The sequence below is a fragment of the Macaca nemestrina genome, chromosome 4, assembly GCF_043159975.1.
Source record: "Macaca nemestrina isolate mMacNem1 chromosome 4, mMacNem.hap1, whole genome shotgun sequence".
Classification (NCBI taxonomy): Eukaryota; Metazoa; Chordata; class Mammalia; order Primates; family Cercopithecidae; genus Macaca; species Macaca nemestrina.
In genome coordinates, this window is record NC_092128.1 from 56,229,557 (window position 1) to 56,256,620 (window position 27,064).

General features: G+C 39.9%; 2 protein-coding genes across 20 annotated transcripts in view; one reads left to right on the forward strand and one right to left on the reverse strand.

Annotated features, from left to right (window-relative positions):
- The window catches only part of LOC105475890 (F-box and leucine rich repeat protein 13), a 273,121-nt gene that overhangs the window by 120,389 nt on the left and 125,668 nt on the right, over window positions 1–27,064 (forward strand). The window lies entirely within an intron of this gene.
- The window catches only part of LOC105475358 (leucine rich repeat containing 17), a 55,824-nt gene that overhangs the window by 7,600 nt on the left and 21,160 nt on the right, over window positions 1–27,064 (reverse strand). The window contains exons 2-4 of one of the 2 annotated variants that reach the window (XM_011730544.2): window positions 26,003–26,909; window positions 21,205–21,360; window positions 15,768–16,499 (exon numbers count right to left, since the gene is read on the reverse strand). In XM_011730544.2, the coding sequence (XP_011728846.1) occupies window positions 16,102–16,499; window positions 21,205–21,360; window positions 26,003–26,774 (1,326 nt within the window). In that variant the 5' untranslated portion in view covers window positions 26,775–26,909 and the 3' untranslated portion in view covers window positions 15,768–16,101. Of the gene's footprint in view, window positions 1–15,767; window positions 16,500–21,204; window positions 21,361–26,002; window positions 26,910–27,064 lie in introns of those variants that run through there. The other variant, XM_071093984.1, reaches the window with a different exon arrangement.

Below are 27,064 nucleotides of genomic sequence, written 5' to 3' on the forward strand. Positions count from 1 at the left end.
AAAGGATATTTGCATCTATATTTAAAAGGAATATTACTCTGTAGTTTTTCCTTCTTGTGGTGTCTTTGGCTTCCTTATCGGGATAATATTGGCTTCATCGAATGAGGTAGGAGGTATTTTTTTGGAAAGAGTTTGAGGATTGATGTTTGGTTTAAGATTTGAGGATTAAATGTTTGGTAAAATTTGCCCATGAAGCCATCTGGCCCTAGGCTCTCTCTTGGAGGTTTTTTGTTTGTTTGTTTGTTTTGAGATGGATTCTCGCTCTGTCACCCAGGCTGGAGTGCAGTGGTGCAATCTTGGCTCACTGGAACCTCTGCCTTCCGGGTTCAAGCGATTCTTCTGCCTCAACCTCCTGAGTAGCTGAGATTACAGGTAAGTGCCATCATGCCTGGCTAATTTTTGTATTTTGAGTAGAGACAGGGTTTTGCCACATTGGCCAGGTTGGTCTTGAACTGCTGACCTTAAGTGATCCACCTGTCTCAGTCTTCTAAAGTGCTGAGATTACAGGCATGAGCCTGGCCTTGTTGGAGGTTTTTTGATTGCTGATTTAGTATTTTTACTTATTATAGTGCTATTTAGATTTTCTGTTTCTTCTCGAGTCAATTTTGGTGGTTCATGTGTTTCTAGGAATTTGTCAGTTCCATGTAGTTTATCTAATTTGTTGGGGTACAACAGTTCATAATATTCTCTTATGATCCTTTTTACTTCTGTAAAGTCAGTACTAATGTACCCACTTTCATTTCTAATTTTAGTAATATTAGTCTTTCTTTTTGTTTTCCTGGTCAGTCTAGGTAAAGGTTTGCAAATTTTGTTGATTGTTTCAACCAACTGTTTGGTTCTTTTTTCATTGTTGTAAAAAATAGATATAAAAATTACCATTTTAACCACTTTTATGTGTACGGTTCTGTAGCATTAAGTATATTCACGTTCTTGTGCAACCATCATCACTGATGCATCTCCAGAACTTTTTCAGCTCACAAAACTGATAGTTTGTACCCATTAAGTACTAAATCCTCTTTTCTCCCTCCTCCTAAGTCCTGGCAATCACCATTCTACTTTCCATCTCTATGGATTTGATGACTCTAGGTGCCTCATATAAGTGGAATCAAACAATAATTGTTCTTTTGTGCCTAGCTTACTTCACTTAGCACAGTATCATCAGGGTTTACTCCTTTTAGCATGTGTCAGAATTTCCTTTTTAAGGGTAAATAATATTTCATTTTATGTATATACCACATTTTGTTTATCCATTCTTCCAATAATAGACACTAAAGTTGCTTCAATCATTTAGGTATTGCAAATAATACTACTATAAATATGGATATTCAAAAAAACCTTATTTTTGTTAATTCTCTATTTTCTATTTTCTGTTTTGCTTATCTCCACTCCAATTTTTTTTTTTTTTTTGGTGAGAGGGTCTCACTCTGTTTCCCAGGCTGGAGTACACTGGCATGATCACAGCTTACTGAAGCCTCAACCTATTGGGCTTAAGTGATCCTTCCACCTCCCACCTAAGTAGCTAGGACTACAGGTGGCCACACCTGGCTAATTAAAAAAAAAATTTTGTAGAGACGGGATCTGACTGTGTTACCCAGGCTGGTCTTGAACTCCTGAACTCAAGAGATCCTCCTACCTCAGCCTTCCAAAATGCTAGGATTACAGGTGTGAGCCACTGCATCCAGTCCACTTCAGTCTTTATTATTCTGGTTGACTTGGGTTTTGTTTGCTCTTCTTTGCTAGTTTCTTCAGGTTAAAAGTTAGGTTATTGACTTAAGAACTTTCTTTTCTTCTTTTTTTTTAAATTAACATTTATTTATTTATTTATTTATTTATTTATTTATTTATTTAGAGATGGAGTCTTGCTCTGTTGCCGAGGCTGGAGTGCAGTGGCTTGATCTTGGCTCACTGCGACCTCTGCTAGTAGAGACGGGGTTTCACCATGTTCGCCAGGCTGCTCTCGATCTCCTGACCTCAGGTGATCTACCTGCCTTGGCCTCTTAAACTGCTAGGATTACAGGTGTGAGCCACTGTGCCCAGCCATAAACTTTATTCTTAAGAGAAATTTCAGGTTCTCAGCAAAATTGAGCAAAAGGTATAGAGATTTCCCATATACCTCCTTCCCCGACACATACATTGCCTCCTCACTATCAACATTACCAACAAGAATGACACACTTGTTACAATTGGTGAAGCTATATTTACACATCATTATCACCCAAAGTCCATGCTTTATATAGGGTTCACTCTTAGTGTTGTATATGGTATGACTTTGGACAAATTTACAGTGATATTTGTGTTCGCCATTATAATATTGTGCTGAGTAGTTTCATTCCTTTAGGAATCCTCTGTGCTCTGCCTGGTCATCCCCCCTCACCCTGCTAGTTCCTGACAACCACCAATCTTTTTATTGTCTATATAGTTTTGCCTTTTCTGGAATGTCATATAGTTGGAATCATACAGTATGTAGCCTTTTCAGATGGGCTTCCTTCACTTATTAGTGTGCCCTTAAATTTCTTTTATATCTTTTCACGGCTTGATAGATCATTTTTTTAGTGCTGAATAATATTCCATTGTCTGAATGTATCACCAATTTATTAACTCACCTATTGAAAGACATCTTGGTTGTTTCCAAGTTTGAGCAAATATGAATAAAGTTGTTATAAACATTTGTGTGCAGGTTTTTGTATAGACAGAAGCTTTCAGCTCCTTTGGGTAGATACCAAGGAACATGATTGCTGGATTGTATGGTAAGGGTATGTGCTGTTTTGTAAGAAAGTGCCAAACTGTCTTCCAAAGTTGGCTGTACCATTTTGCATTCTCATCAGCAATGAATGAGCGTTCCTGTTGCTCCACATTCTCATCAGCAATGAATGGGAATTCCTGTTGCTCTATATCCTCATCAGCATTTGGTGCTGTCACTGTTCTGGATTTTGGCCATCCTAATAGGTGTGTGGGGGTATCTCATTACTGTTTTAACTTACATTTCCCTGATGACATTTGTTATGGAGCATCTTCTCATATGCTTCTATCTTTCTGGTGAGGTGTCTGTTAAGGACTTTGGCCCATTTTTAACCAGGTTGTTTTCTTATTGTTTTGTTTTTGTTTTTGTTTTGAGGCAGAGACTTGCTTGTTCGCCCAGACTGGAGTACTGTGGTGCAATCTTGGCTCACTGCAACCACACCTCCCCAGTTCAAGCAATTCTCATGCCTCAATCTCCTGAGTAGCTGGGATTACAGGTATGCACCAGCATGCCTGGCTAATTTTTGGACTTTTAGTAGAGATGGGATTTTGCCATGTTGGCCAGGCTGGTCTTGAACTCCTGACGTCAAGTGATTTGCCTGCCTCAGCCTTCTGAAGTGGTGGGATTACAGGTGTGAGCCACCATGCCCAGCCTGGATTGTGAGGTTTTAACCACCATACATAAGATATATATGTTGATATATGTATCTGAGGTCAAAATAGCCTGTAAACATTTTCTTTGTTTAAATTTTTAATATTTTGTGTCTAAAATATATTTCACATAGTATTTATCTGGAAGTGTACTTCTTAGTACCATTATCTTCATCACAGAAACAACTGAGCATTCAAGCCTGAGTAGACCTTGATCTTTTTTAAGGAAGCAAAGGTAATGTCTGTCTTAACTTGGTAATATTTTTAATTTACTGAAAATTATTTACTGAAAATTGTTTAATCAAACCCATTTTAATTCCAGCAAACTTGAGTGTATCAAAGATAAAAACCATTCTTAACACATGGACACATAGAGGGGAATGATGGACACTGGGGCTTACTGGAGGGTGGAGGGTGGAGGAGGGGGAGGATCAGCAAAAATAACTAACACATACTAGGCTTAATACCTGGGTGACTAAATAATCTATACAACAAACCCCCGTGACATGAGTTTACCTATATAACAAGCCTAATACATGTACCCTTGAAACTGAAATAAAAGAATTTTTTTTTCAGAGATGTTTTAGTTTTTCTGTTGTTTCTCCTGCCCCACCCCCACCCCCTACCCCAGCTAAGATCAGTTCATCTATTGGTGTGTGGAGAATTACACACATTTCTGGGAAGATTGGTTTTCTGACAGTTGGATTGAAGATAAATATTGGCTGCTCTTTTGGGCTGTTTGGCTGACTGAACACAACAGTTGTAATCCTTATACCAGTAAAATTTTAGAAAATTAAATGTAGAATGTTATCTTAAAATATTTAAGGCAGGGCACAGTGCCAAGGCACGTGGATCACTTGAGGCCAGGAGTTTGAGCCCAGCCTGGCCAACATGACGAAACCTTGTCTTTACTAAAAATACAAAAATTAGCCAGGTGTGGTGACGTGCGACTGTGGTTCCAGCTACTTGGGCGGCTGAGAAATGAGAATTGCTTGAACCCGTGAGGTGGAGGTTACAGTGTGCCAAGATCATGCCACCGCATTTCAGCTTGGGTGACAGAGCAAGACTGTGTCAAAAAAAAAAAAAAAAAAAAGGCTGGGCGTGGTGGCTCATACCTGTAATCCCAGCACTTTGGGAGGCCGAGGCAGGCGGATCACGAGGTCAAGAGATGGAGACCATCCTGGCTAACACGGTGAAACCCTGTCTCTACTAAAAATACAAAAAATTAGCTGTGCGTGGTGGCGGGTGCCTATAGTCCCAGCTACTCCGGAAACTGAGGCAGGAGAATTGCTTGAACCCGGGAGGTAGAGGTTGTAGTGAGCCGAGATAGCGCCACTGCACTCCAGCCTGGGCGACAGTGTGAGACTCCGTGTCAAAAAAAAAGAAATCCTTAAAAGGCAGATGAGGGCACAGACTTACAGAATTTAGACAAGTAGATCCTCATTATTGGCCAGGCATGGTGGTCCTATAATCCCAGCACTTTGGGAAGCCGAGGTGGGCGGATCATTTGAGGTCAGGAGTTTGAGACCAGCTTGGCCAACATGGTGAAACTCTGTCTCTACTAAAAATATAAAATTTAGCCGGGCGTGTTGGCGGGTGCCTGTAATCCCAGCTACCCGGGAGACTGAGGCAGGAGAATCACTTGAACCCGGGAGGCAGAGGTTGTGGTGAGCCAAGATGGTGCCATTGCACTCCTGCCTGGGTGACAGGGAGACTCCGACTCATTAAAAAAACAGATCCTCATTACTGAATCCCTTCGATTTGCCAATTTGCCGGAGCAGGAGACTCAAGATTTCTCAGAAACAGACATGAATTGATCCAAGGTATAGGCTCCAAAGGATGGAATGGTGAATGAATGAAAAGCAGTGCTGCTTAAAGTTGAATATCTTTTTCAGGTAACTAGGCATTAGGTCACAGCCAACTCACGACTCAGGAGGACTCTGTTTATAGTAAATCTTGTTTACTTCAGAAAAATCAGAGAATCTTACGACTAGGAAAGGTTGTTTTGTTTTGTTTTTAACTTATTTTATCCAAATACCCAAGTGATACATACATTCAAATATGTATATCTCAGGACAGTAGTAATTTTTACTACCATAAAATATACTGATTTTTGTAACCGTATGAACTTGTATTGTCTGTCGTAAAAAAGAGACATCCAAAGGCAAGTTACTAGAGTAACTGTCAAGTAAGAAATTGGTGGAAGAGGAAGTGTCTAATTGTTCATTCCATCATGAATCAACTACACTTCCCTGAAAAAGTTTAACTCCGATGTAGAAAAGGGGGCAAATCTTAAGGTTTGAAAATCCACTTTGGTCTTGACCCTGAGAGATGTTAGGAATGCCTACTGACTTACTTTTGGATGTCCTGGATTAATTTCTGTTTTGATGTGTTCAGGAGCTTTATTTCCAAATACATCCCTGGGGATTAAATTGAATATAAAAATCAACCAATAAAATCCCTAACTAGCCTCTAAAAATTATACCAGGAACAACTTGGGCCCTTTCTCTGAATCAGGTTTCATCTCATTTCATTCCAGAATCCTCTTGCCTCCAATATGATTCTCTTGTCACACCAGGCTTTTTCCATCATCAAATCTTGGCTCTTTCAGCTCCTATGTCCTTAAAATTTCACTCTGATGCTCATGAACAATAATAAATGAATTTGTAAATAAATGAACTTGTTACATCTCTCTGGTAACGTTTGAAATGTAATAGCTGGCTTTCATGCCTCATAGTGAACAATGTAGGGATTTGCATGAAGAAGTAATGTCTAAGTCCCCACCTCTGACCCAAACCACTGGGCAGAGTGGTTAGAACCTCACAATCCAGTCCAGGCTCAGTGGCTTACGCCTATAATCCCAGAACTTTGGAAGGCTGAGGTGAGCAGAACACCTGAAGTCAAGAGTTCGAGACCAGCCTGGCCAACATGGCAAAACCCCCATCTCTACTAAAAATACAAACATTATCTGGGTGTGGTAGCGGGCGCCCGTAATCCCAGCTACTTGGGAGGCTGAGGCAGGAGAATCGCTTGAACCCGGGGGGGCGAAGGCTACAGTGAGCCAAGATTGCACCACTGCATTCCAGACTGGATGACAGAGCAAAACTCTGTCTCAAAAATAAATAAATAAATAAAATAAATAAAATAAAAATAGAACCTCACAATCCAGAGTTATTTACTGAAGCATTAGCTCTGGCAGTTCTTCCGGCTTCCCATTCTGTTTGTTTTCTTATATAAATACAGATCTAAATGTCTTGGACAAAAGACTTTCTCCTGCCAACTGCCCTCATGAGTGCTCCCCCACTTTCCTGGTACCTGCTCCTCTTTGGGGTTTAGTTCTGGAAGTTCTGGTGCCAGACAGCCACAAACAAGGGTAACTTTTACAATGCTGTGCAGCCCTGCATAGCAGAAAGGGCTTAGGCAGATCTCAATGCTGGCCCTGCCACTTTCCAGCTAATTTTGTCCAAGTTACCGCAGCTCTCCACCTTGATTCCTCATCTATAAAAGGCAGACAGTATTACCTACCTCAGAGGGATTTTGTGAGAATTAGAAGTGGAATATGTGAAGCTCTTAGCACAGTGTCTGGCATGTAGCATGTGCTTTAAAAATGTGTGGCTGAGTGTGGGGCTTACGCCTGTAATCCCAGCACTTTGGGAGGGTGAGGTGGGTGGATCACTTGAAGTCAGGAGTTCAAGACCAGCCTGACCAACATGGTGAAACCTTGTCTCTACTAAAAATACAAAAATTAGCCAGGCATGGTGGTGAGCACCTGTAATGCCAGCTACTCGGGAGGTTGAGGCAGGAGAATTGCTTGAACCTGGGAGACATAGGTTGCAGCTAGCTGAGATTGGACCACTACACTCCAGCCTGGACAACAGAGCAAGACTCCCATCTCAGAAAAAAAAAGTGCCTAATATTATTTGTTATATACCATCTTCCATGCTTTGGGAGTTTGTGCAAATATCAAATAAGGTGGTTATTTGCTAAACTTTGTAGGAATACCTTGATAGAAGAAATGAAAACGTATTCAACTCAGCATGAAAGGAAATTGTATATTAAGAGGAAAAAGTAGTATCTCACTAAGGACGTGTGTATATTTCTTTTCACTTTATTTTTCTCTTTGTAGAATATGACTATCTAAATGCAAACTGATGGGATCAGGGTCTAAAATCCTCCACTGATTTCCTCTTTTGCTGGTGATCTAGTTCTCTAGGTGAGCTCATTTTAACCTGCAAACCCAAATCACGGGGCTTCTTTTGGGCACCACCTCCTCCCTCAGTGGCCTCATATTATTTCCTATATTTTATTCTGGCTTCATCCCAAATACTGCACCCAAATCCTAATTTCATTCTTTATTTTATGGTCCTTGACATACTAGCTTAGCAGGAAGGGCCCTTTCTCATGGACAGGTGGATTCCCAGTGTGAACCCCGCTCAAAACAAAAACAAAAAGAAACAAAAATGGTGTTTCCACATTCACCAGTGTTTATACCTCTTCAGGGCTCGTGCTTCACACCATCTACAGCTGTTAATCAGGGTCCTAGCTTCCAACCAGCTTCCAACATAATTCTCGCATTCTCTACTTACTGTTGTTTGTGACAGTTCTCTTTCGGGTCTAGCTTGACAGTGTTTTGCGAGGATCAGTGAAGAGTGGTTGAGAATTTGGATGTATCAGGACCTGATTTTGGAATGCACATAAATCAGAAATGGAAATTTATTTAATGTATAAGATGACTTACTGAAAAAAAGTAGAGGGGTGGGGAATGACATTTTATTATAGCAGCATTTGTATAAAATCATTTTGATCATCTTTAGGTAAGGGAGGAGACCACTCCTCATATCATCTTATGCCCAATTTCTGCCTCCAAAGAAAGAAGTAAAAACTAAAAGGCAGAAATGAAATGCACAGGCAGACAGCCTGGCGCTGCACCCTGGGCCTGGTAGTTAAAGATCGACCCCTGACCTAATCGGTTATGTTATCTATAGATTACAGACATTGTATAGAAATGCACTGTGAAAATCCCTATCTTGTTTTGTTCCGATCTAATTACTGGTGCATGCAGCCCCCAGTCACGTACCCCCTGCTTGCTCAATCAATCGTGACCCTCTCACATGCACCCCCTTAGAGTTATAAGCCCTTAAAAGGGACAGAAATTGCTCACTTGGGGAGCTCGGCTCTTGAGACAGGAGTCTTGCTGATGCCCCTGGTGAATAAACCCCTTCCTCTTTAACTCGGTGTCTGAGGAGTTTTGTCTGTGGCTCGTCCTGCTACATTTCTTGGTTCCCTGACCAGGAAGCAAGGTGAATGGCGGATGGTTGAGGCAGCTCATTAGGCGGCTTAAGCCTGCCCTGTGAAACATCCCTGCGGGGGACTCTGACCAGCCCGAGCTATGCGATCCTGAGAGCGCTCCCAGGTAGGCATTTTCCCTGGTGGGACGCCTTGCCAGAACAGTGTGTGGCAGGCCCTGGTGGAGGATCAACACAGTGGCTGAACGCCGGGAAGGAATGAGCACTTGGAGTCTGGACATCTAAAACTTGGTAAGACTAGTCTTTGAAACTTGCCCACTCCGTTTGAGTGGAAGCGTGGCCTGATCACCCAGGGCATGCCTTTATCGGCACTTTGGTTTTGGTTTTGGTTTTGACTTGGTTTGAATTGCTTGACAGGATTGGTCTTGGGAACTTGCCTACTCCATTTGAGTGGAAGCGTAGCCTGATCACCCACGGTGTGCCTATACTGGGCACTTTGGTTTTTGTTTTTGACTTGACTTGGATTGCTTGATACTTTGGTTTTGGTTTTGACCTGGCTTGGATTTCTGGATACTCTGATTTTGGTTTTGATTTTGGTTTGGTGCAAACTGCAAAACTGTGTGTGTGCCCTTTTTACCCGTTCTTTGTTTTGTGGTGTGCGTGTGGTGTGAGCGTGGTGTTTTGTCTCAAAGAAGCATAGGTTAGGCACAAATAAGCCCACCCTACTAGGAACTATGTTGAAAAATTTCAAAAAAAGGATTTAAGGGAGACTATGTAGTACTATGACACCAGGAAAACTTAAAACTTTGTGTAAGATAGACTGGCCAGCATTAGAGGTAGGTTGGCCATTAGAAGGAAGCCTGGACAGGCCCCTTGTTTCAAAGGTATGGCACAAGGTAACCTGTAAGCCAGAGAACCCAGACCAACTGGTTTTAGACCCCCCGCCCCCAACACACGGTGGTTGAGAGAACAGCAGCATAAGCGGCAGGCAGAGGCAAGGAAAGACCAGCAGAGAGAGAGAAAGGAAAGATACAGAGAGGACAAGAGGCAAAGAGAGAGGAAGAGACAGAGAGGAAGAAACAGACAAAGAGTGAGTCAAGGAGAGAGAGAGAAGAGAGAGAGACAGAGAAAGAGAGAGGCAGAGAGAGAGAAGAGACAGAGGCAAAAGGAAAATCAGAGAGAGACAAAGTCAAAGAGAGAAAGAAAGAGAGAAAGAGAGAGAAGGAAAAAAAGTGTACCCTATTTCTTTAAAAGCCAAGGTAAATTTAAAACCTATAATTGATAATTGAAGGTATTCTCGTAACCCTATAAAACTCCAGTACCACTTTGTTGTCAGTGTAAACAAGGGCGTATCCGAAAGCACTGAGACCTTCCTATCAAAAATCCTTTACCCAAAAACCCACGGATGGCCCAAATGCATTCAATCTGTAGCGGCAACTGCTTTGCTAACAAAAAAAAAAAAGGTAAAAATAAATAAATAACTTTTAGAGGAAACCTCATTGTGAGCACACCTCACCAGTTCAGAAGTAGCCTAAGGAAAAAAAAAAAAAAAAGGAAAAAAAAAGGAGGGGGGCGGAATTTATATAGAAAGAGTATTACATGGTAAATTTTTGTCCTGAAATAAATTAACTAGTTGTTTAAAAAAAGAAATATTTGTAATAAGTCAGAAAGTTGAGGCACGTCGAAAAATTGCCTGTAAAAGTCATGAAAGAAAAAAAAAGGTTATAAAAAATGTGTGTTTAAAAAATGTATGAAAAAAATGTTGTATAATTTAAAAGTAACTAGGCCTCCTGAATGTAAAACTATTGGAAAAAAAAAAACAAAACAGTTTATGTGCAAGGTGTATAAGAAAAGTAAAATATACTTTTGGTAAAAGGATTATAAAGAGGCATAAGAATGTACATTTTTGCCTACATTAAAAAGTTTTAAAAAATTATTGTTTTGAAGGTTTAAGCAAGTTTTAAAACATTAATTGTAAAGAAAATTCTGTGTGTAAACATATTAGCTAAAGTTAAAGAAATATCATCCAGTTTTTCTGTGAACTGGACATTAAAGTAAAAGCATAACAGGTTTTTCTTAAAGCACCAACCTGCTCTTTAGCAAAAATCATAGAAGGTTAAAAAGAGTCTATGAAATCTTACCTTATGGTCAAACATTAAAAATTAGATAAATATGTCTGCAAGATTTTATTAAAATTAGGTTTAACATTAATAACACACTAATATAAAGATAAAATTTAGCTTATCTGGTATAAAAATCATACGAGAAGCATTGTTAGATGTAAAATGGTATTTGGCTTTCTTTGGTTTAAAAACTAATAAAAATAGGTGCTAAAGGAAATTTCTCACTAAAAAGGCACTAAGGAGTATAAAGTCCACTGCCAAGGTCCCCACATTTAAAACAAAAGGTCAGTTTCTTAAAAATTATATACTTAGTTTATCTTCCACTTTCTTTTCTCGCAAAAAAAAAAAAGCAAAAAACTAAAAGTCTTTTAGCACATGTACCACCCCTAGAATTTCCGGTAAACCAGCACCAGCCTGAAGATCACGTTCTCATTGAAAGGTGGAAAGAAGAAAAACTCGAGCCAGCCTGGGAAGGACCCTACCTTGTGCTGCTAATCACCAAGACTGCTGTTCGTACAGCAAAAAAAAAAAAAAAAAAAAAAAGGAGGATGGATTCATCACACCCGAGTCAAGAAAGCACCACCTCCTCCAGAGTTGTGGGCCATAGTCCCAGGGGAAAACCCTACCAAACTAAAGCTAAGAAAAATTTAACTCTTTTCATCTATTCTATCACTTTTTCTTCTTTCCTCGTTCTATTGCTGACCATCTGGTTATTAACATAACCAAGTTGATTTTTCCTCAAACTATTGCATTTAATGCTTGCCTTGTTATACCCTGTGGGGACTTGCCAAGTCAAAGACAGCTCTCTACTTCAGAAAAGTACTTCTGTCCCTCCTGCTGTCCTCAGACTGGGCATTAGTAAACAAGGACTATTTAATCTGGGGAGATTTCGATAAAGACCCTAGTGCCAACCAGGAGTCTTGCCCCCCGATGTAGAGCTTTCATGCCATAGTTGGTCCAACGTTTTGTGGACCACTAAAGAGCAAGGATGGACTGCCCCAACCAGTTTTTGTTATTTCCTAAAACCATACATTCATTTTACTAGAGGAGCATAGAAGTTAAAGTCTTAAAACAAACTTTAGCAATTAAGACAGGATACCAAGATGCAGATGCCTGGTTAAAATGTATCAAATATTCCATCTGCATGTTAAACAAAAGCAATTGTTATGCATGTGCACATGGCAGGCCAGAGGCCCAGATTGTCCCCTTTCCACTAAGGTGGTCCTCCAGTCGACCAGGTGTGGGCTGCATAGTAGCTCTTTTCCCGGATTCTACAGCCTGGAGTAATAAGTCCTGCGAAGCTCTCTCTGTTATATCCCAAAGTCTGGCACCCTGCGGGTCAGCCCCCGAGGGCCATCCAGCCTGTCTCCCAACACTACGTTCACTTCATGTCTCTCACGACAGGGAGGAAACTTAGCCTTCTTTGGAGACCTGAAAGGATGCAGTGAGCTTAAGAATTTTCAGGAGCTTATCAATCAGTCAGCCTTTGTTCATCCCTGAGCGGATGTGTGGTGGTATGGTGGTGGACCTTTACAGGCACTCTGCTGAATAACTGGAGTGGTACTTGTACTTTAATACAGTTGGCTATCCCTTTCACCCTGGCATTTCATCAACCAGAAGGGAAAAAAATAAGACATCGTAAAGTGAGAGAAGTCCCTTATGGGTCTTCCGACTCTCATGTCTATTTAGACGCAATTGGAGTCCCACTAGGAATACCAGATCAATTTAAAGCTTAAAATCAAATAGCTGCAGGATTTGAGTCAATATTTTGGTGGGTGACAGTTAGTAAAAATGTAGATTAGATAAACTACATCTATTACAACCAACAGCAACGAGCTTTTCATGCATTAAAAGAAAAACTCATGTCGGCCCCAGCCCTGAGGCTGCCTGACCTAACAAAACTCTTTACACTCTATATGTCAGAAAGGGAAAAAATGGCAGTTGGACTTTTAACCCAGAATGTGGGTCCTGGCCAAGGCCAGTGGCCTATCTCTCAAAACAACTAGACAGGGTTTCCAAAGTCTGGCGCCCTGGTCTAAGGGCCCTAGCAACAACGGCCCTGTTAGCACAAGAAGCAGATAAACTAACCCTTAGGCAAAACCTGAATATAAAGACCCCCCATGCTGTGGTAACTTTAATAAATACCAAAGGACATCATTGGTTAACAAATGCTAGATTAACCAAGCACCAAAGTGTGCTATGTGAAAATCCCCACATAACCATTGAAGTTTGCAACACCCTAAACCCTACCACTTTGCTCCCGGTATCAGAGAGCCCAGTTGAACATAACTGTGTAGAGGTGTTAGACTCAGTTTATTCTAGCAGGCCCGACCTCCGAGACCTCCTTAAACATCAGTAGACTGTGAGCAGTACGTGGATGGGAGCAGCTTCACCAACCCCTGCAAAGTGACTCTGAAGAAGACGACAAGCCCTACCCCAGTCACACCCGGAAACCGAATGGTCCATGCACAGCCGAAGCATGAGGACATTCATCGTGGGACTCATTTTCCTTAAAGTTTGGACTTGTACAGTAAGGATTTCAACTGACCTTCCTCAGACTGAGAGCTGTTCCCAGTGTATACATCAAGTAGGACAAAAGGTTGCTACGGTCCTATTAGTTTATGGTTATTATAAGTGTACTGGAACTCTAAAAAGAACTTGTTTGTATAATGTTATTCTATACAAGGTATGTAGCCCAGGAAATGACCAACCTGATGTGTATTATGACCCATCTGAGCCTCCCATGACCACAGTTTTTAAAATAAGATTAAGAACTGAAGACTGGTAGGGGCTCATAAGCGATACGAGTAAAGTGTTAGCCAAAACAGAAAAAGAAAAAGGGTGCCCAAACAAGTCACCTTAAAATTTGATGCCTGTGCTGTCATTAATAGTAATAAGTTAGAAATAAGGTGTAGTTTTCTTAATTAGAAAAGAGGCTATCTGATAGAAAATAAGTACATCTGTCATAAATTAGGACTATGTGGAAATAAATGTAAATACTGGTCTTGTGTCATTTAGGCCACTTGGATAAAAAAATGAAAAGGATCCAGTCCACCTTCAGAAAGGAAAAAATGGCCCTTCCTATACTAAGGGACAATGTAACCCCTTAGAGCCAGTAATAACCAATCCCCTAGATCCTCATTGGAAAAAAGAGGACCGTGTGACCTTAGCAATCAATGGGGCTGGACTGGATCCTCGAGTAAATATCGTGGTTTGAATAAAAGTTTATAAACACTCTCCTGAGCCAGTATTTCAAAGCTTTTATGATAAACTAAAAGTGCCAGTACCAGAAATTCCATGAAAAACAAGAAATTTGTTTTTGCAATTAGCCGAGCACATAGCCCAGTCTCTCAATGTCACTTCATGTTATATAAGTGGAGGAACTGTAATAGGAGATAGGAAGCCCAAGAATTAGTACCTACGGACCCAGTTCCTGATGAATTTTCTGGCCCAAAAGAATCACCCTGATCACTTCTAGGTCCTAAAAGCCTCAATCATTAGACAATACTGTATAGCAAGAGTGGAGAAGGACTTCACCCTTCCTGTAGAAAGACTACATGGTGGAGTTCAAACCACACAGAGAAAAATCCATTCAGTAAATTTCCATAGTTGCAGACCGTTTAGGCCCACCCAGAATCCCGGGACTGGATGGCCCCCAATGGGCTATGCTGGATATGTGGACATAGAGTCTATGCTAAGCTGCCTGACCAACGGACAAGTAGTTGTGTTATTGGCACTATTAAACCATCGTTCTTCCTACTGCCCATAAAAACAGGCGAACTCCTGGGCTTCCCTGTCTATGCTCCCCGCAAAAAGAGAAGCATAGCTATAGGAAATTGAAAAAATAATAAGTGACCCTCTGAGAGAATCATACAATATTTTGGGCCTGCTACTTAGGCACAAGACGGCTCATGGGGATACCAGACCCCCATTTACATGATCAACTGAATCATACGGTTACAAGCTGTATTAAAAATAATCACTAATAAAACCGGCAGAGCCTTGACTATTCTGTCCTGGCAAGAAACTCGATGAAAAATACTATCTATCAAAATAGATTAGCTCTGGACTACTTGCTAGCAGCTGAAGGAGAGGTCTGTAGGACATTTAACCTTACTAATTGCTGCCTACACATAGATAATTGAGGGCAAGTAGTTGAAGACATAGTTAGAGATATGACAAAACTGGCACATGTGCCCGTGCAAGTGTGGCATGAATTTGATCCTGGGGCCATGTTTGGAAAATGGTTCCCAGCGCTAGGAGGATTTAAAACTCTTATAATAGGAGTTATAATAATAATAGGAACCTGCCTACTGCTCCCTTGTTTGCTACCTGTACTTCTTCAAATGATAAAAAGCTTCATTGCTACCTTAGTTCACCAAAATGCTTCAGCACAAGTGTACTATGTGAATCACTATTGATCTGTCTTGCAAGAAGACATGGGTAGTGAAAATGAAAGTGAGAACTCCCACTAATAAAATGAGTGAAAGTCTCAAAAGGGGGGAATAAGGAAGGAGACCACCCCTCATATCATCTTATACCCAGTTTCTGCCTCCAAAGAAAGAAGTAAAAACTAAAAGGCAGAAATGAAATCCACAGGCAGACAGCCTGGTGCTGCACCCTGGGCCTGGTAGTTAAAGATCGACCCCTGACCTAATCGGTTATGTTATCTATAGATTACAGACATTGTATAGAAATGCACTGTGAAAATCCCTATCTTGTTTTGTTCCGATCTAATTACTGGTGCATGCAGCCCCCAGTCGTGTACCCCCTGCTTGCTCAGTCAATCACAGTCCTCTCACACGTACCCCCTTAGAGTTATAAGCCCTTAAAAGGGACAGGAATTGCTCACTTGGGGAGCTTGGCTCTTGAGACAGGAGTCTTGCTGATGCCCCTGGCCGAATAAATCCCTTCCTTCTTTAACTTGGTGTCTGAGGAGTTTTGTCTGTGGCTCGTCCTGCTACATAGGTATGCACAAACAGCTATTGAAAGGCATGTAAAAATGAACCAAGTTTTTTTTTCTTTATTTTCAAAAAGCAGTAAAAACATTTATACAGGACATTATGAAAGTTTAATGCCATCATTAGGACCCAGCTGCTGCAGGTTACCAGTGTGGAATTGCATATCACCAGATGCTGTTCCACAAATGGACAGGCAAACAGGATGACAATTCCCTTGATTACTATAATAGTCACAATAATACTTAGCATAATTAAAGAAAGCTTCCTTTAGCTGGATTACCCTGCATAAATAGGCAACACAGTTAATCAAAATGTAAACATATGTTTTCTAACACCAGTATAGAAAATACAAAACTAATTGCAATGAGAACAATTTCTACCTTATCCCACTATAGTAATTATTACGCTTTGCTTCTTTGCGGTGTGATCTCTATGTTTTTTTTCCCATTCATCATCTTCTGTGTCCTGGTCAAATGACTCAGGATATGCTGGTAACTTGTCTTTGGGGCATTCTTCATAGTAACTTCTAATATATTTTCCCACAGACCACCCTTTGTATTCTTCAGGCGTTTTGCATTCCAGGCCATTAAAATGGACATTGTAGTGGTGCTTTAACCAGTAGTAGAGGTAGTGAATGTTGTAGTCACATCTCCAAGGGTTATCTCTGAGCCACAAGAGTTTCAAAAAATACAAGTCTTCTAATACACCATAGTCAAAGTTTTGCAGACTGTTGTTTGATAAATCTAATTCTTCTAAATGTGTGAGCCCTAAAAAAGCAGCTGGAAACAGAAAATATTTATTGAGCCTGAGTAATTGAGTTAATCACTGTATGGTATAGCAAAAGGACAAATACAAGTTTTAAAAAGAGGCTTAATTTTCCCCTTTGAAAATAAAGAGATTTCTCTTCCCTTCTTTTTCCCAGAGCTTTTACTCTAGAAAACTTTTAACTATAAGTACTTTCTCCTCCCTTTGAAATGTCTTTAAATCCTTTTGAAGACCAGATAGGCTTTTTGTCACCTTTATGATGCAAGAATGCCTTTTTCAAGGACCTGGGAGCTATCTCTTTGAAATGTAAACATCAAGGAAGATGGTACCGCCATCTCCCAGCTCTGGTGGGAGGGTGGGGTCCTAACTTTGGCGAGAACTTGCTTCCGGTTGCAAAACTACCTCCTGTCATGCAGACAGAAATTTATTTTTCTCTGAATAAGGCCAATAAGCTAACACAGATGGTCACCCCATTTATCAGGTAAAGTTAGGATGAATTTTGTGTGACAAAAGGTGTTGTCAAATCTTCCTTACGGACTCATTATTGTTTGTCCTGAAAACGTGTATGTAATGGGTAGTATCTGCTTGGCTACATAGGCGCGAGATTCCTGTAATGGGTGGTATCTGCCTGGTTCCATAGGGGCAAGAGTCTTTGCAGTCTCTTAGTGGATTGCCTGTGATATGCATCACATTCTAGTTTAATGCTTAGTCAATAATGAAAGTGTTTTCTTTCATTACCACCTTTATGGAGAGAGTTTCTGGATTGAAGGAAGGTTTTGTTTTTAATTATATTTCTCCATTGTAAACGTGTCTGACTGCAAAATTCTGAAATATATTGTTACTCAAAGCTTTTCCCTTGATTAGTTTTACTAGAATACAATATTCAGTTTTAAGTTAGCTTTTAAAAATGTATTTTGGGCTCATGTATTTTTTTTTTTTTTTTGATACTTGGGGAAAAAAGATGCTACAAAAAAGAGAAATGAATTAAGAAAATATTTCACATGTAAGACAAATGCAGATAAAAATGAAAAATGTGCTGGGTGGTGATTTGACAGTTCCCTGGGATATCAGTAACCCTGAAAATGCCTAGAAAACAAACTTTTCCCAGTGTTGGGGGAAGGGTTCTATTCCTGTAGAATCCCAAAACAAACAATTTTTTCCAACATTTTGAAAACATCTGGTTGTATTTTGGCAAACTATGGTAGCTATCAGCTTTGAATCCATATGTATTTAATTTTGCTGGAGGTTGGATAATTAAAACCAATACAAAATATAACTGAAAATAAAACAAAAAAAAGCTTTTTTCCCCCTCTAAGAGCAAAGAAGTCTACACTTGGGTCATCTGTATTCCAGTTGATATGGACCAGCCAGATACTCCAGAAATACAAATATTTTGTTTCTATTTCAAACATTATCTCATTATTGTTTTAAAATACCCTTGTAGAGCATAGCGTCCTTATTTTGAATTAGGAAAATATGTGGTCATACCATTACTATTAACTATTTTCATATTATCTGTTCTCAGAAAAAACCCATAATTCCCCCTTAAAAAAATAACTTTCTATTTTGGTACCAAGCAATGTCTTGGGGGTAGGGGACAAAAGATCAGCCCTTGTGTTCTGAAGATACTGGATTTTTTTCTATTTGCTAAAATTCTGTGAGTGAGTGATCTCACAGATTTACTTTTCTTGAGACATTAGACTTTGAGATTAAAAGCATATGTAAACATTCCTACATTTTATTTTGAAAGTGTTGTATATTGTTACTTAAACCATATATATTCAGGCACTTGGGAAAACTAGTTTTCGTCTGTTTCTTAAAGGAGGTAAAAAACCCCTAGTAGGGTATCTTCTTTCTCTTTTCCACAACAATATCTGGCATTTTATATGATTGTTATTCACGTCTTTTAAAGTCTGGCGACTCCCACTGCATTTGTATACTTACCAGCAAAAATCATTCAAGTAAGGCTACTTGTAGGGTTTCATCCCAAAGACCCTGAAATATAGGAGACCTTTCATTTTAAAACTTCTTTAGGTTATTTTGCCTTAACTGCTGAGATACTTTTTTGTTTCAAAAGAACTTTTTGTTCCAGGAAAGTGCTTGGCATTTGGTAGGTGCTTAATAAATATTTATTAATGTAGAAAATATGTTCCTGAGATTGAATTGAACAAAGAGGGAAAAGAGAGTACCACCACTGATGATAGAGACCATTTTGTGTCAGCAAGGAGCACACATTTGGTGAACAAGATTAAAAGACCTTCAGGGGATCCTAAGGACAGAAAAGGAATCCCTGCAATTATGGGAATTCCACAACTGATGAAAAGTATCAGTTATGGAAAACATGTGAAAAACATTAGTAGAAGCAAGGCAAGTCCATTTTGCACTATTATCTATCTCTTTGCATTGTCTTGTCATTTTTCTCAAGTTTTATTTATATACTAGTTTTGTTGTAACTGTTACTCATTACTTTAATACATTTAACTTAGGACATATAACTATTGTAATGTCTCTCTCTCTTTTTTTTTTTTTTTGAGACAGCTTTAAAACTTGGTTTGCATTGATAGTTGGTAAACTACGGCTTTGCTTGTAGATGACAGCAGAAGGAAATCAGACACTTGCCCAAGGACCTTTGGAATAGCTTTTGTTTGTCCTGCGATTCTTCAGTTTGTAACCACCCAATGGGATCACCTTGCCCGCTGCCTAGACAGAGTCGATTTATCAAGACGGGAATTGCAGTGGAGAAAGAGTAATTCACGCAGAGCTGGCTGTGTGGGAGACCAGAGTTTTATTATTACTCAAATCAGTCTCCCCGAGCATTCGGGCATCAGAGTTTTTATAGATAATTTGCTAGGTGGGTGCCTGGGAAGTGGGGAGTGGTGATTGGTCAGGTTGGAGATGGAATCATAGGGGGTCGAAATGAGTTTTTCTTGCAAGAAAGCGTCTCCACTTCCAGATTCTTTACGCTGTGCCCTGGCTTTGTGGACACAGCACTGGCTACCAGTGACTGACTTGCACACTAATATAATGCTTACTTCATTTGGGGGAAGGGTGTCTGTAGTATTCTCATTAACTGAGAAATGAAAATTGCTTTTGACTTCACAGTTCAAACATACTCCCAAGTTAGCATCATCTGTAACAGGCTAAGGTGTAAGTGTAGCATACTGCTGTCCCTTGGGAAATTTTAAAAAATTGTTATTTTCTAATTTTTAAAAAGATGTTAATTCTAAAATATGCCCTTGTGGCTCCAGAATGTTCATTCTAATTTTTCACTTTTATTGTGTTAAAATTCTAATGATCTATGAATGCTATTAGATTATCACAAAGAAAAGCAGGGAAAACAATTGTACTCAAAATGTTTATAACATTACATTACATTATTAATAATTTTAATAATCATTTTCATGGTTAGAACTTTTCAAATTGAAGTAGCCTAGTGAAAGCACTTGTGTGATATATGTTATAAATCTGGTCAATATTGCAGTAATTCTCAGTTCTTTCCAAATCCGATGTGTTTACTTAATTTACCAAGCTCATTTTCGCCAGTGGCTTTGCTTAGCAAATGGAGAAGAGATTTGAAGGACGGGAAAGAGAATTGGTCTTGATCTAGAACTAGATATAATATGTCTGGCTCTGGTTTGAGCATATTTTATCCTAATTTATGAGCTTAGTGCTTAGAAGTTTGTTTCTAATTTATTCTAAACAAGATGGGGCTTAATGAATAGCAAAGAAAATTCCAAATTTGAATTTCCCTTTAAAAATCACTACATTTAGTCCGGGCATGGTGGCTCATGCCTGTAATCCTAGCACTTTGGGAGGCCGAGGCAGGCAGATCATGAGGTCAGGAGATCGAGACCATCCTGGCTAACACAGTGAAACCCCGTCTCTACTAAAAATCCAAAAAAATTAGCTGGTCGTGGTGGTGGGTGCCTGTAGTCCCAGCTACTTGGGAGGCTGAGGCAGGAGAATGAAGCCGGGAGGCGGAGCTTGCAGTGAGCCTAGATTGCACCATTGCACTCCAGCCTGGGCGACAGAGAGAGACTTCTTCTCAAAAAATAAATAAATAAATAAATAAAAATCACTACATTTGGCCAGGTGCGGTGGCTCATGCCTGTAATCCCAGCACTTTGAGAAGCCAAGGTGGGCATATCACCTGAGGTCAGGAGTTCGAGACCGGCCTGACCAACATGATGAAACCCCATCTTTACTAAAAATACAAAATTAGCTAGGCACGGTGGCACATGCCTGTAAGTAATCCCAGCTACTTGGGAGGCTGAGGCAGGAGAATTGCTTGAACCCAGGAGGCAGAGGTTGCAGTGAGCTGAGATCACACCATTGCATTCTGGCCTGGGCAACAAAAGCGAGACTCCATCTCAAAAAAAAAAAAAAAAAAAAAAAAAAAATCACTTCATTTTAGCACACTACTGACCATTTGCCATATATTACTTTAAAAATCTATTCTATAACACACTATTTGGGCTAACAATAAATGGTAGTAATATGTGGTGTTACATACTTCATAAAGCAGCAGTTTGGCAAGTGTTTCTCTGAGTGCCAAACAACTCCTAATATAAGTGTCATGTTTAATTAAAACTGGTGCTTTATTATTTAGTTTAGTCCAGTTATTTTTAAACTAAATTTACTGCATATAAGTGTTGCCATAGAAAAAAAAAATCACAGAACACTTGCCACCCATTGAAGGGGCTATACAGGGGAACTTACTGGGATCGATGAATTCAATGCCATTGCTGCTGAGGTTTAATTTCTTCAGCTCATGAACATCTTCAAATTCCTTGGGTCGAAGTTGGTTGATTTTATTGTATGATAAGTCAAGTTTAACAATATCTGGAGGGATGTTGTTTGGCACTTTTTTCAACTCTGGAAAATTTAATAATATTTAGGTTATTATGCTCTTTTTGCCCCCATTTTCTCGGTCACCATTATATCTGTGTAATTGAAGAATCAGCTCTTAAAGAAAAGGGGTAAGGAATATCTAAAGCCAAAGAATGTTGGTATGAAACAAGCCTTAGCATGTGCTAAATCTTCCAGTGACTTCCAATCTCATTGTGATGAAAGCCAGAGTCCTCACTAAGGCCCTATAAAGCCATTAAGACCTGTAGGTCATCCTTGTCACCAGAGTCAGCACCTCCTAGGTTCTAGAAAGCAGCCTGTTTCTCAGGACTTGCTTACTGAACCCACATCTGCTGGGCTGGACATGAGGGTGGATGACAGAGCAACCATTGTAGGGCAAGCTAAAGTGGGTTAACCACAAATAAATGGGTAGAAAAAAAAGTTTATGAGAACACTCTGACACTCGGCCTAGGCAATGTGGCAGATCTGTGGGTGCTGGAAAAAGAATATAAACTGCAGAATCCATTTTGGGATTGTCAGCAGCAGTCCAGGGTAAAAATAGCATCCACAAGTAATACCAGGAAATGCAAAGCAAAGGCTTTCCTAGTGTGGCTTAGAAAAACACAGGAAAATCTCATCTGCTGTGTTGATGAATAGAAAAATTCTTTACTTCTTTTACCTTAGAACTTGAATGAGAATTGCAAATACTGATGCACAGTGTTTGCTTTTGATGAAGAGTATATAAATATACATTTCCCCAGACCAGAAGGAGAATTTGATCAATTCCCTTATTTCTAGTTCAGGTACTATGTGGTATGCACATTTCATATATACTGCTACCCCAAATTCTTGGTAAATGCCTCAACAAATACCATATTTACTTGATTATTACCCCTTACAAGCTTGCTCCTCCTCCAGCCAAACCTTGTTGATTTTGAGGAGGAAATTAGGAAATTTCTCCAGGTAGTTTCCCCATTTAGCAGGCTCTCTTGGTTGTCAGCCACCTCAGAAGTACTCTGAAAGCTTGTAATAGTAAGAAAAGAGACATAAATGGCCCTGTTTATTGCATATACAAAATTCTTAACTATTGTTCAAGCTGTAGTAAAATTGTGCCCTTAACTTGGGAGGCAGCTAAGGGTAATGTACCTGCATAACTCTCCCCCATCTGATGTTAGAAGGAAAATAACTCCTTAAAAATGGTAAACTATTCTGGTCAATGTGAAAGTAACAGCAGTTTAAAAACTCTGACTTTCACATATTCTTGGCAAATCCATTTACCTCAATATGGCATAAATATGCCTTTCAATTAGTCTCACATTTATTCCCTTTGAAAAACTAGGATTTCTTGGCAAAGTACCTGTTTCTCAGTGAATAAAGCTATTATTTATTTTTCTTGCCATTAGATATTTAAGGGAAAAATACATAGTGATTATTGAGGTCTGTGTGGTTGAACTGGCACATATTAGGTCCCCTACACACACCATCTGACTCATTACAAGTCAGCTGGGCAAGGCTCAACTCCGAGTTGGGGAATCTGTATGCAGGTTCTCTATTTGTGACCATGTGTATGTGGTATACTCGTACAGAACCTCAGGTTGTCACACTTGAATTCTAGCCATGATTTTTAACTTCTGTGTATTTTCACTTTCAAAGGTTGCAGTCCAGTTATCATCATCAATCTAAGGCACATGGCTCTGTGGCAGCCACTACCAAAGGGAATTTAATAAACAAGACTTTTCCCTTTGAATTTATGGAAATCAGCAATATAACAAAAAAATCATGAAATGAATCACTAGATTTATATAAACCATAGTGAAAACCATTTGTATTGATAGTATTAAAAGACAAAGCTACCCTTCATTTTTTTTTTTTTTTTCCTTTGAGACAGAGGCTTGCTCTGTCACCCAGGCTGGAGTGCGGTGGCGTAATCTCAACTCACTGCAACCTCTGCCTCCCGAGTTCAAGCGATTCTCAGGCCCCAGCCTCCCAAGTAGCTGGGATTACAGGTGCCCGCTACAATGTCTGGCTATTTTTTTTGTTTTTGTTTTTTTTGTATTTTTAGTAGAGATGGGGTTTCAACTTGTTGGCCAGGCTGGTTTCGAACTCCTGACCTCAAGTGACCCGCCTGTCTCTGCCTCCCCAAGTGCTGAGATTACAGGCATGAGCCACCGCACCTGGCCTACCCTTCGTCTTATAATCTAAAATAATAGGCTCTAAATTACATAGTCATTAACACTTGGAGAAACTTAAGTTGTTCTTTGATGACCCAATATTATATATGCTAAGTGTATATGTCATGAAACCTTATTTATATTGTGTTTCAGTAAATGATGTGTATTTTTAAAGCAGGGGGTATGAATTTATGGGGCATTTCTGGAAGGTTGTGTTTAGACAACAATAAGTTGAAGAAAGAAAGCAATAAAAATGTACTTATATTTTTATAAGCTGATGTTTTTCAAGATAAAAATATTATGGGAAAAAAGGAAAAAACACAAAAGCAGAAATAGGCTCACTGGGGGAGGGAATGGCCCAAGAGCATAAAAGCAGTGAAAAAGAGATATTTCCTCACATGTTATCTCTTCTTAGAACACAGTGTAGTCTCGTTGTAGAAGTTTTAAATCTTGTGTAGATGGTATTTTTCTCAGATAATTAATAAACTTAATACTATTTACTTTTCTCATTTACACCTGATACAACAAGTGCAAATTCACTGTAGCTTGAGGTTAGATCCTCAGCAATATCAAGTATTCTAACTAAAATCTAGGAGAGTAGCTTTGTATTAGTATTAAAAATATGTAATTCCAGTTTTCAATCTAAGCACCACAAAGGAAATTCTAATAAACATGCTCTTCAGCATGAAGCACTAAGGACTCAGCATAACAATATCCGGGAAATTCTACCCACTCTGGCTACAGAAAAACTACATTTACTTACTTTTCGAAATTCCCTAATGCTTGCATTGTTGAGGCAGCTGATTGTTTGAATATGCACAGATTAATTCTGGAAGATTGCAGGGTGAAGTAGAGCGCACATAGGCTCTGACTCAGGTAGACCAAGATTCACTTCTTAGCTTTGCTACTTACCTGTGAGACCCATGGTCAAGTGACTGAACCTCTTTGAGCCTCATTTTCCTCATCTGTAAATGGGAATGTTACTGTCTTCCTGGAAGTTGTAAACAGCATGTGTGTGGGTACCTGGAGCCTAGAATGGCATGTCCCAGGTTATGACGCTGTATGTAACTGCTCTCCTATGGGACTGAATTATATACCGTTCACAGGGTGTCTTGGTATGCAAACCTCCCTGTGCCACATGGCTGCTGTGGGATCTAACCAGGTGCCATCTTTACAGTTGGGGTGGGGGGCGGGGGAGTGGGGCGGTGGGGCAAGGCTTGAGCATGACTTTGCTGGTAAGTGGACAAATTTACTTCTGGTTCAGGTTGCCTGACAATGTTAATAAATTCCTGCCTAACATTCTCTTGGGTGGAGCCAGGACCTCCTCTCTGAACTTTCCCTTTCTCTTGCCCTTAAAGAAACAAAACATAGCAAAATTTCCCAAAATAAGTGGAAGAAATGATACCATGCTGTATATGAACCTCACTTAATGACATCTGGCTTTAATTTAATATTACAAATAAGTTATTAAACCATGCCAGAAATGAAACATATAGACATTGTTATATGGTTCGTTATTGTAGGGTAGATTAGCAGTTCCCAGACCACACTTTGAGAACATCAGTCTTCACTAACATGTCAAGAGCATTACTGAAATCTCCCATCTGTTTTCTTAGCTCATGACTTTATCTTGCATGTGCAAATCCTGCATAATACTAGCACAAGATTGCATCGGTTGCAAAACCCAGTAATGATTTGCAGGAAGTAGGTAATATTCTAGAAAGATTTCCTTAGTCTCATAGTTAGGTTAAATATTTTAAATTTAGTTCTTTAAATTTTTATTGTTTTATTCTGGGTAATTTGGAAATAATTAAGATATAGGACGTTAAGAGGCATTTATTAAAATCAGCTACTTGAGAGGCTGAGGTAGGAGAAGTGCCTGAACCCGGGAGGTGGAGGTTGCAGTGAGCCAAGATCGTGCCACTGCACTCCAGCCCGGGCAACAGAGCGACAGTCCATCTCAAAAAAAAAGGAGCATTTATTAAAACCTTGGGACTAAATGATAAGAAATACAGAAGCGCCATCACTTTCACTCTGTTTCAGAGTGCTCTCACAGTCCTGTTCTGCAAATGTTTTCTCTTTGAGGTTATCTTCTTACAGATGCACACCATGTTTTGACTTTAATCAGTGTAAGTCAGGTTATATAGATGGCATTTGTACTTATTTTCATACCCCTTGGTTTACCTACCTAAGTTAAATTGGATTTAAGATGAAAGGAACTCCTTACAGTGACAGCTTGCGATGTGCAAATGAGTAGAACCCAAATGGCTGCCCTACTGAGGATACCTCCTTCCCTCTTGTCATTGTCCTTTAATTACCAACTGCCTTGAGTCTGGACCCCAAGAAAACTTGGGGTAAATTCCATTGCCAATGGGGAAAGGTTTCTGGTGGAAGTGACATCGAGAATTCCAAGACATGGTGGGGTGTAGGGAGGATTATAAGATTCAAAGAGCATTTCAAGTTATTCATGAAAATGAAGAAGTAAGAAAAGTACAAACCTTTCCTTTTGCAGTCCAGTGTTTGTATGGGAAATACGTAATTGTGGCAGAAAGTCGAGTCCACCTCAGGCTTGATGACTGGGGGTCTCCCTGACACTTGGGGTTTCGGGTCCAATTGTTCCTTTTCTTCTTCATTACACAACTGTTCAGATTTTATCTGCCGTAGTTTTTTATTTTTTTGTTCTTGTGGACTTTCACACTTGGCGTAGTTCCCCAAATTCCGGTTCCTGGGAATCTGCAACATTGAAATAAGCGTTTCTATCTCACAAGTACAGTGCCAGGGGTTGTCATAAAGACGCAGGTAGCTCAAGAGAGGTGTATAAATGAACACTTCCTCCGTCAAGACTTTGATCTGGTTGTGCTGCAGTAAGAGGGTGGTGAGTTTGTTCAAACCAAAGAACGCCTCACTCTCAATTTTAGAGATCTCATTCTGCTGCAGATCCAGGCTTTTCAGCTTTTTAAACTTGGAAAACATGTTGTTCTTCAATATGCGGATCTTGTTTCTTGCTAGCAGCATGTGCAGCAAATCCTGAGGCCAACCAGGCAGCACATAAACTAATTTTCTTTCTTGACAATCTAAGTATTTCTCATGGAGATATGTGTACACGTCACACGGGAGGCTTGGTGCATAGCGTTTGACCGGGTTGGAGCCTCTCCGGCCTCCACCCGCCCGGCCATGATTCACTCGGCTTCTCACAGTGCTTGAGCTTGCTTTGCGCAGCTCAGCAGCTTTGCAAAAGCAGAGCAAGATTACAATGGTAACCACACGCATCCTGACATCCAGCTGGCCCCAATTACTTCGTGTTACAGACGGAACAATGAAAGTATTCCTTTGAAATCCAAGTTTGGGTAATCTTAACTAATGCAGTTCTGGAACAGTGAGACCCAGCTGCGGTATGTGGAGTCCCTAGGTTGAAAGAGAAAAAAATATATATTAAAAGTTAAGGCCCATTGCAAGCACTGTATTACTGACAGATAAGAACAGACTTTTTAAGGCAAAGGCCTTCTAGATCCACAGAACAGTGACATAGAAAGCTTCTTCCCCTCTTAGTTGTCTGGGTT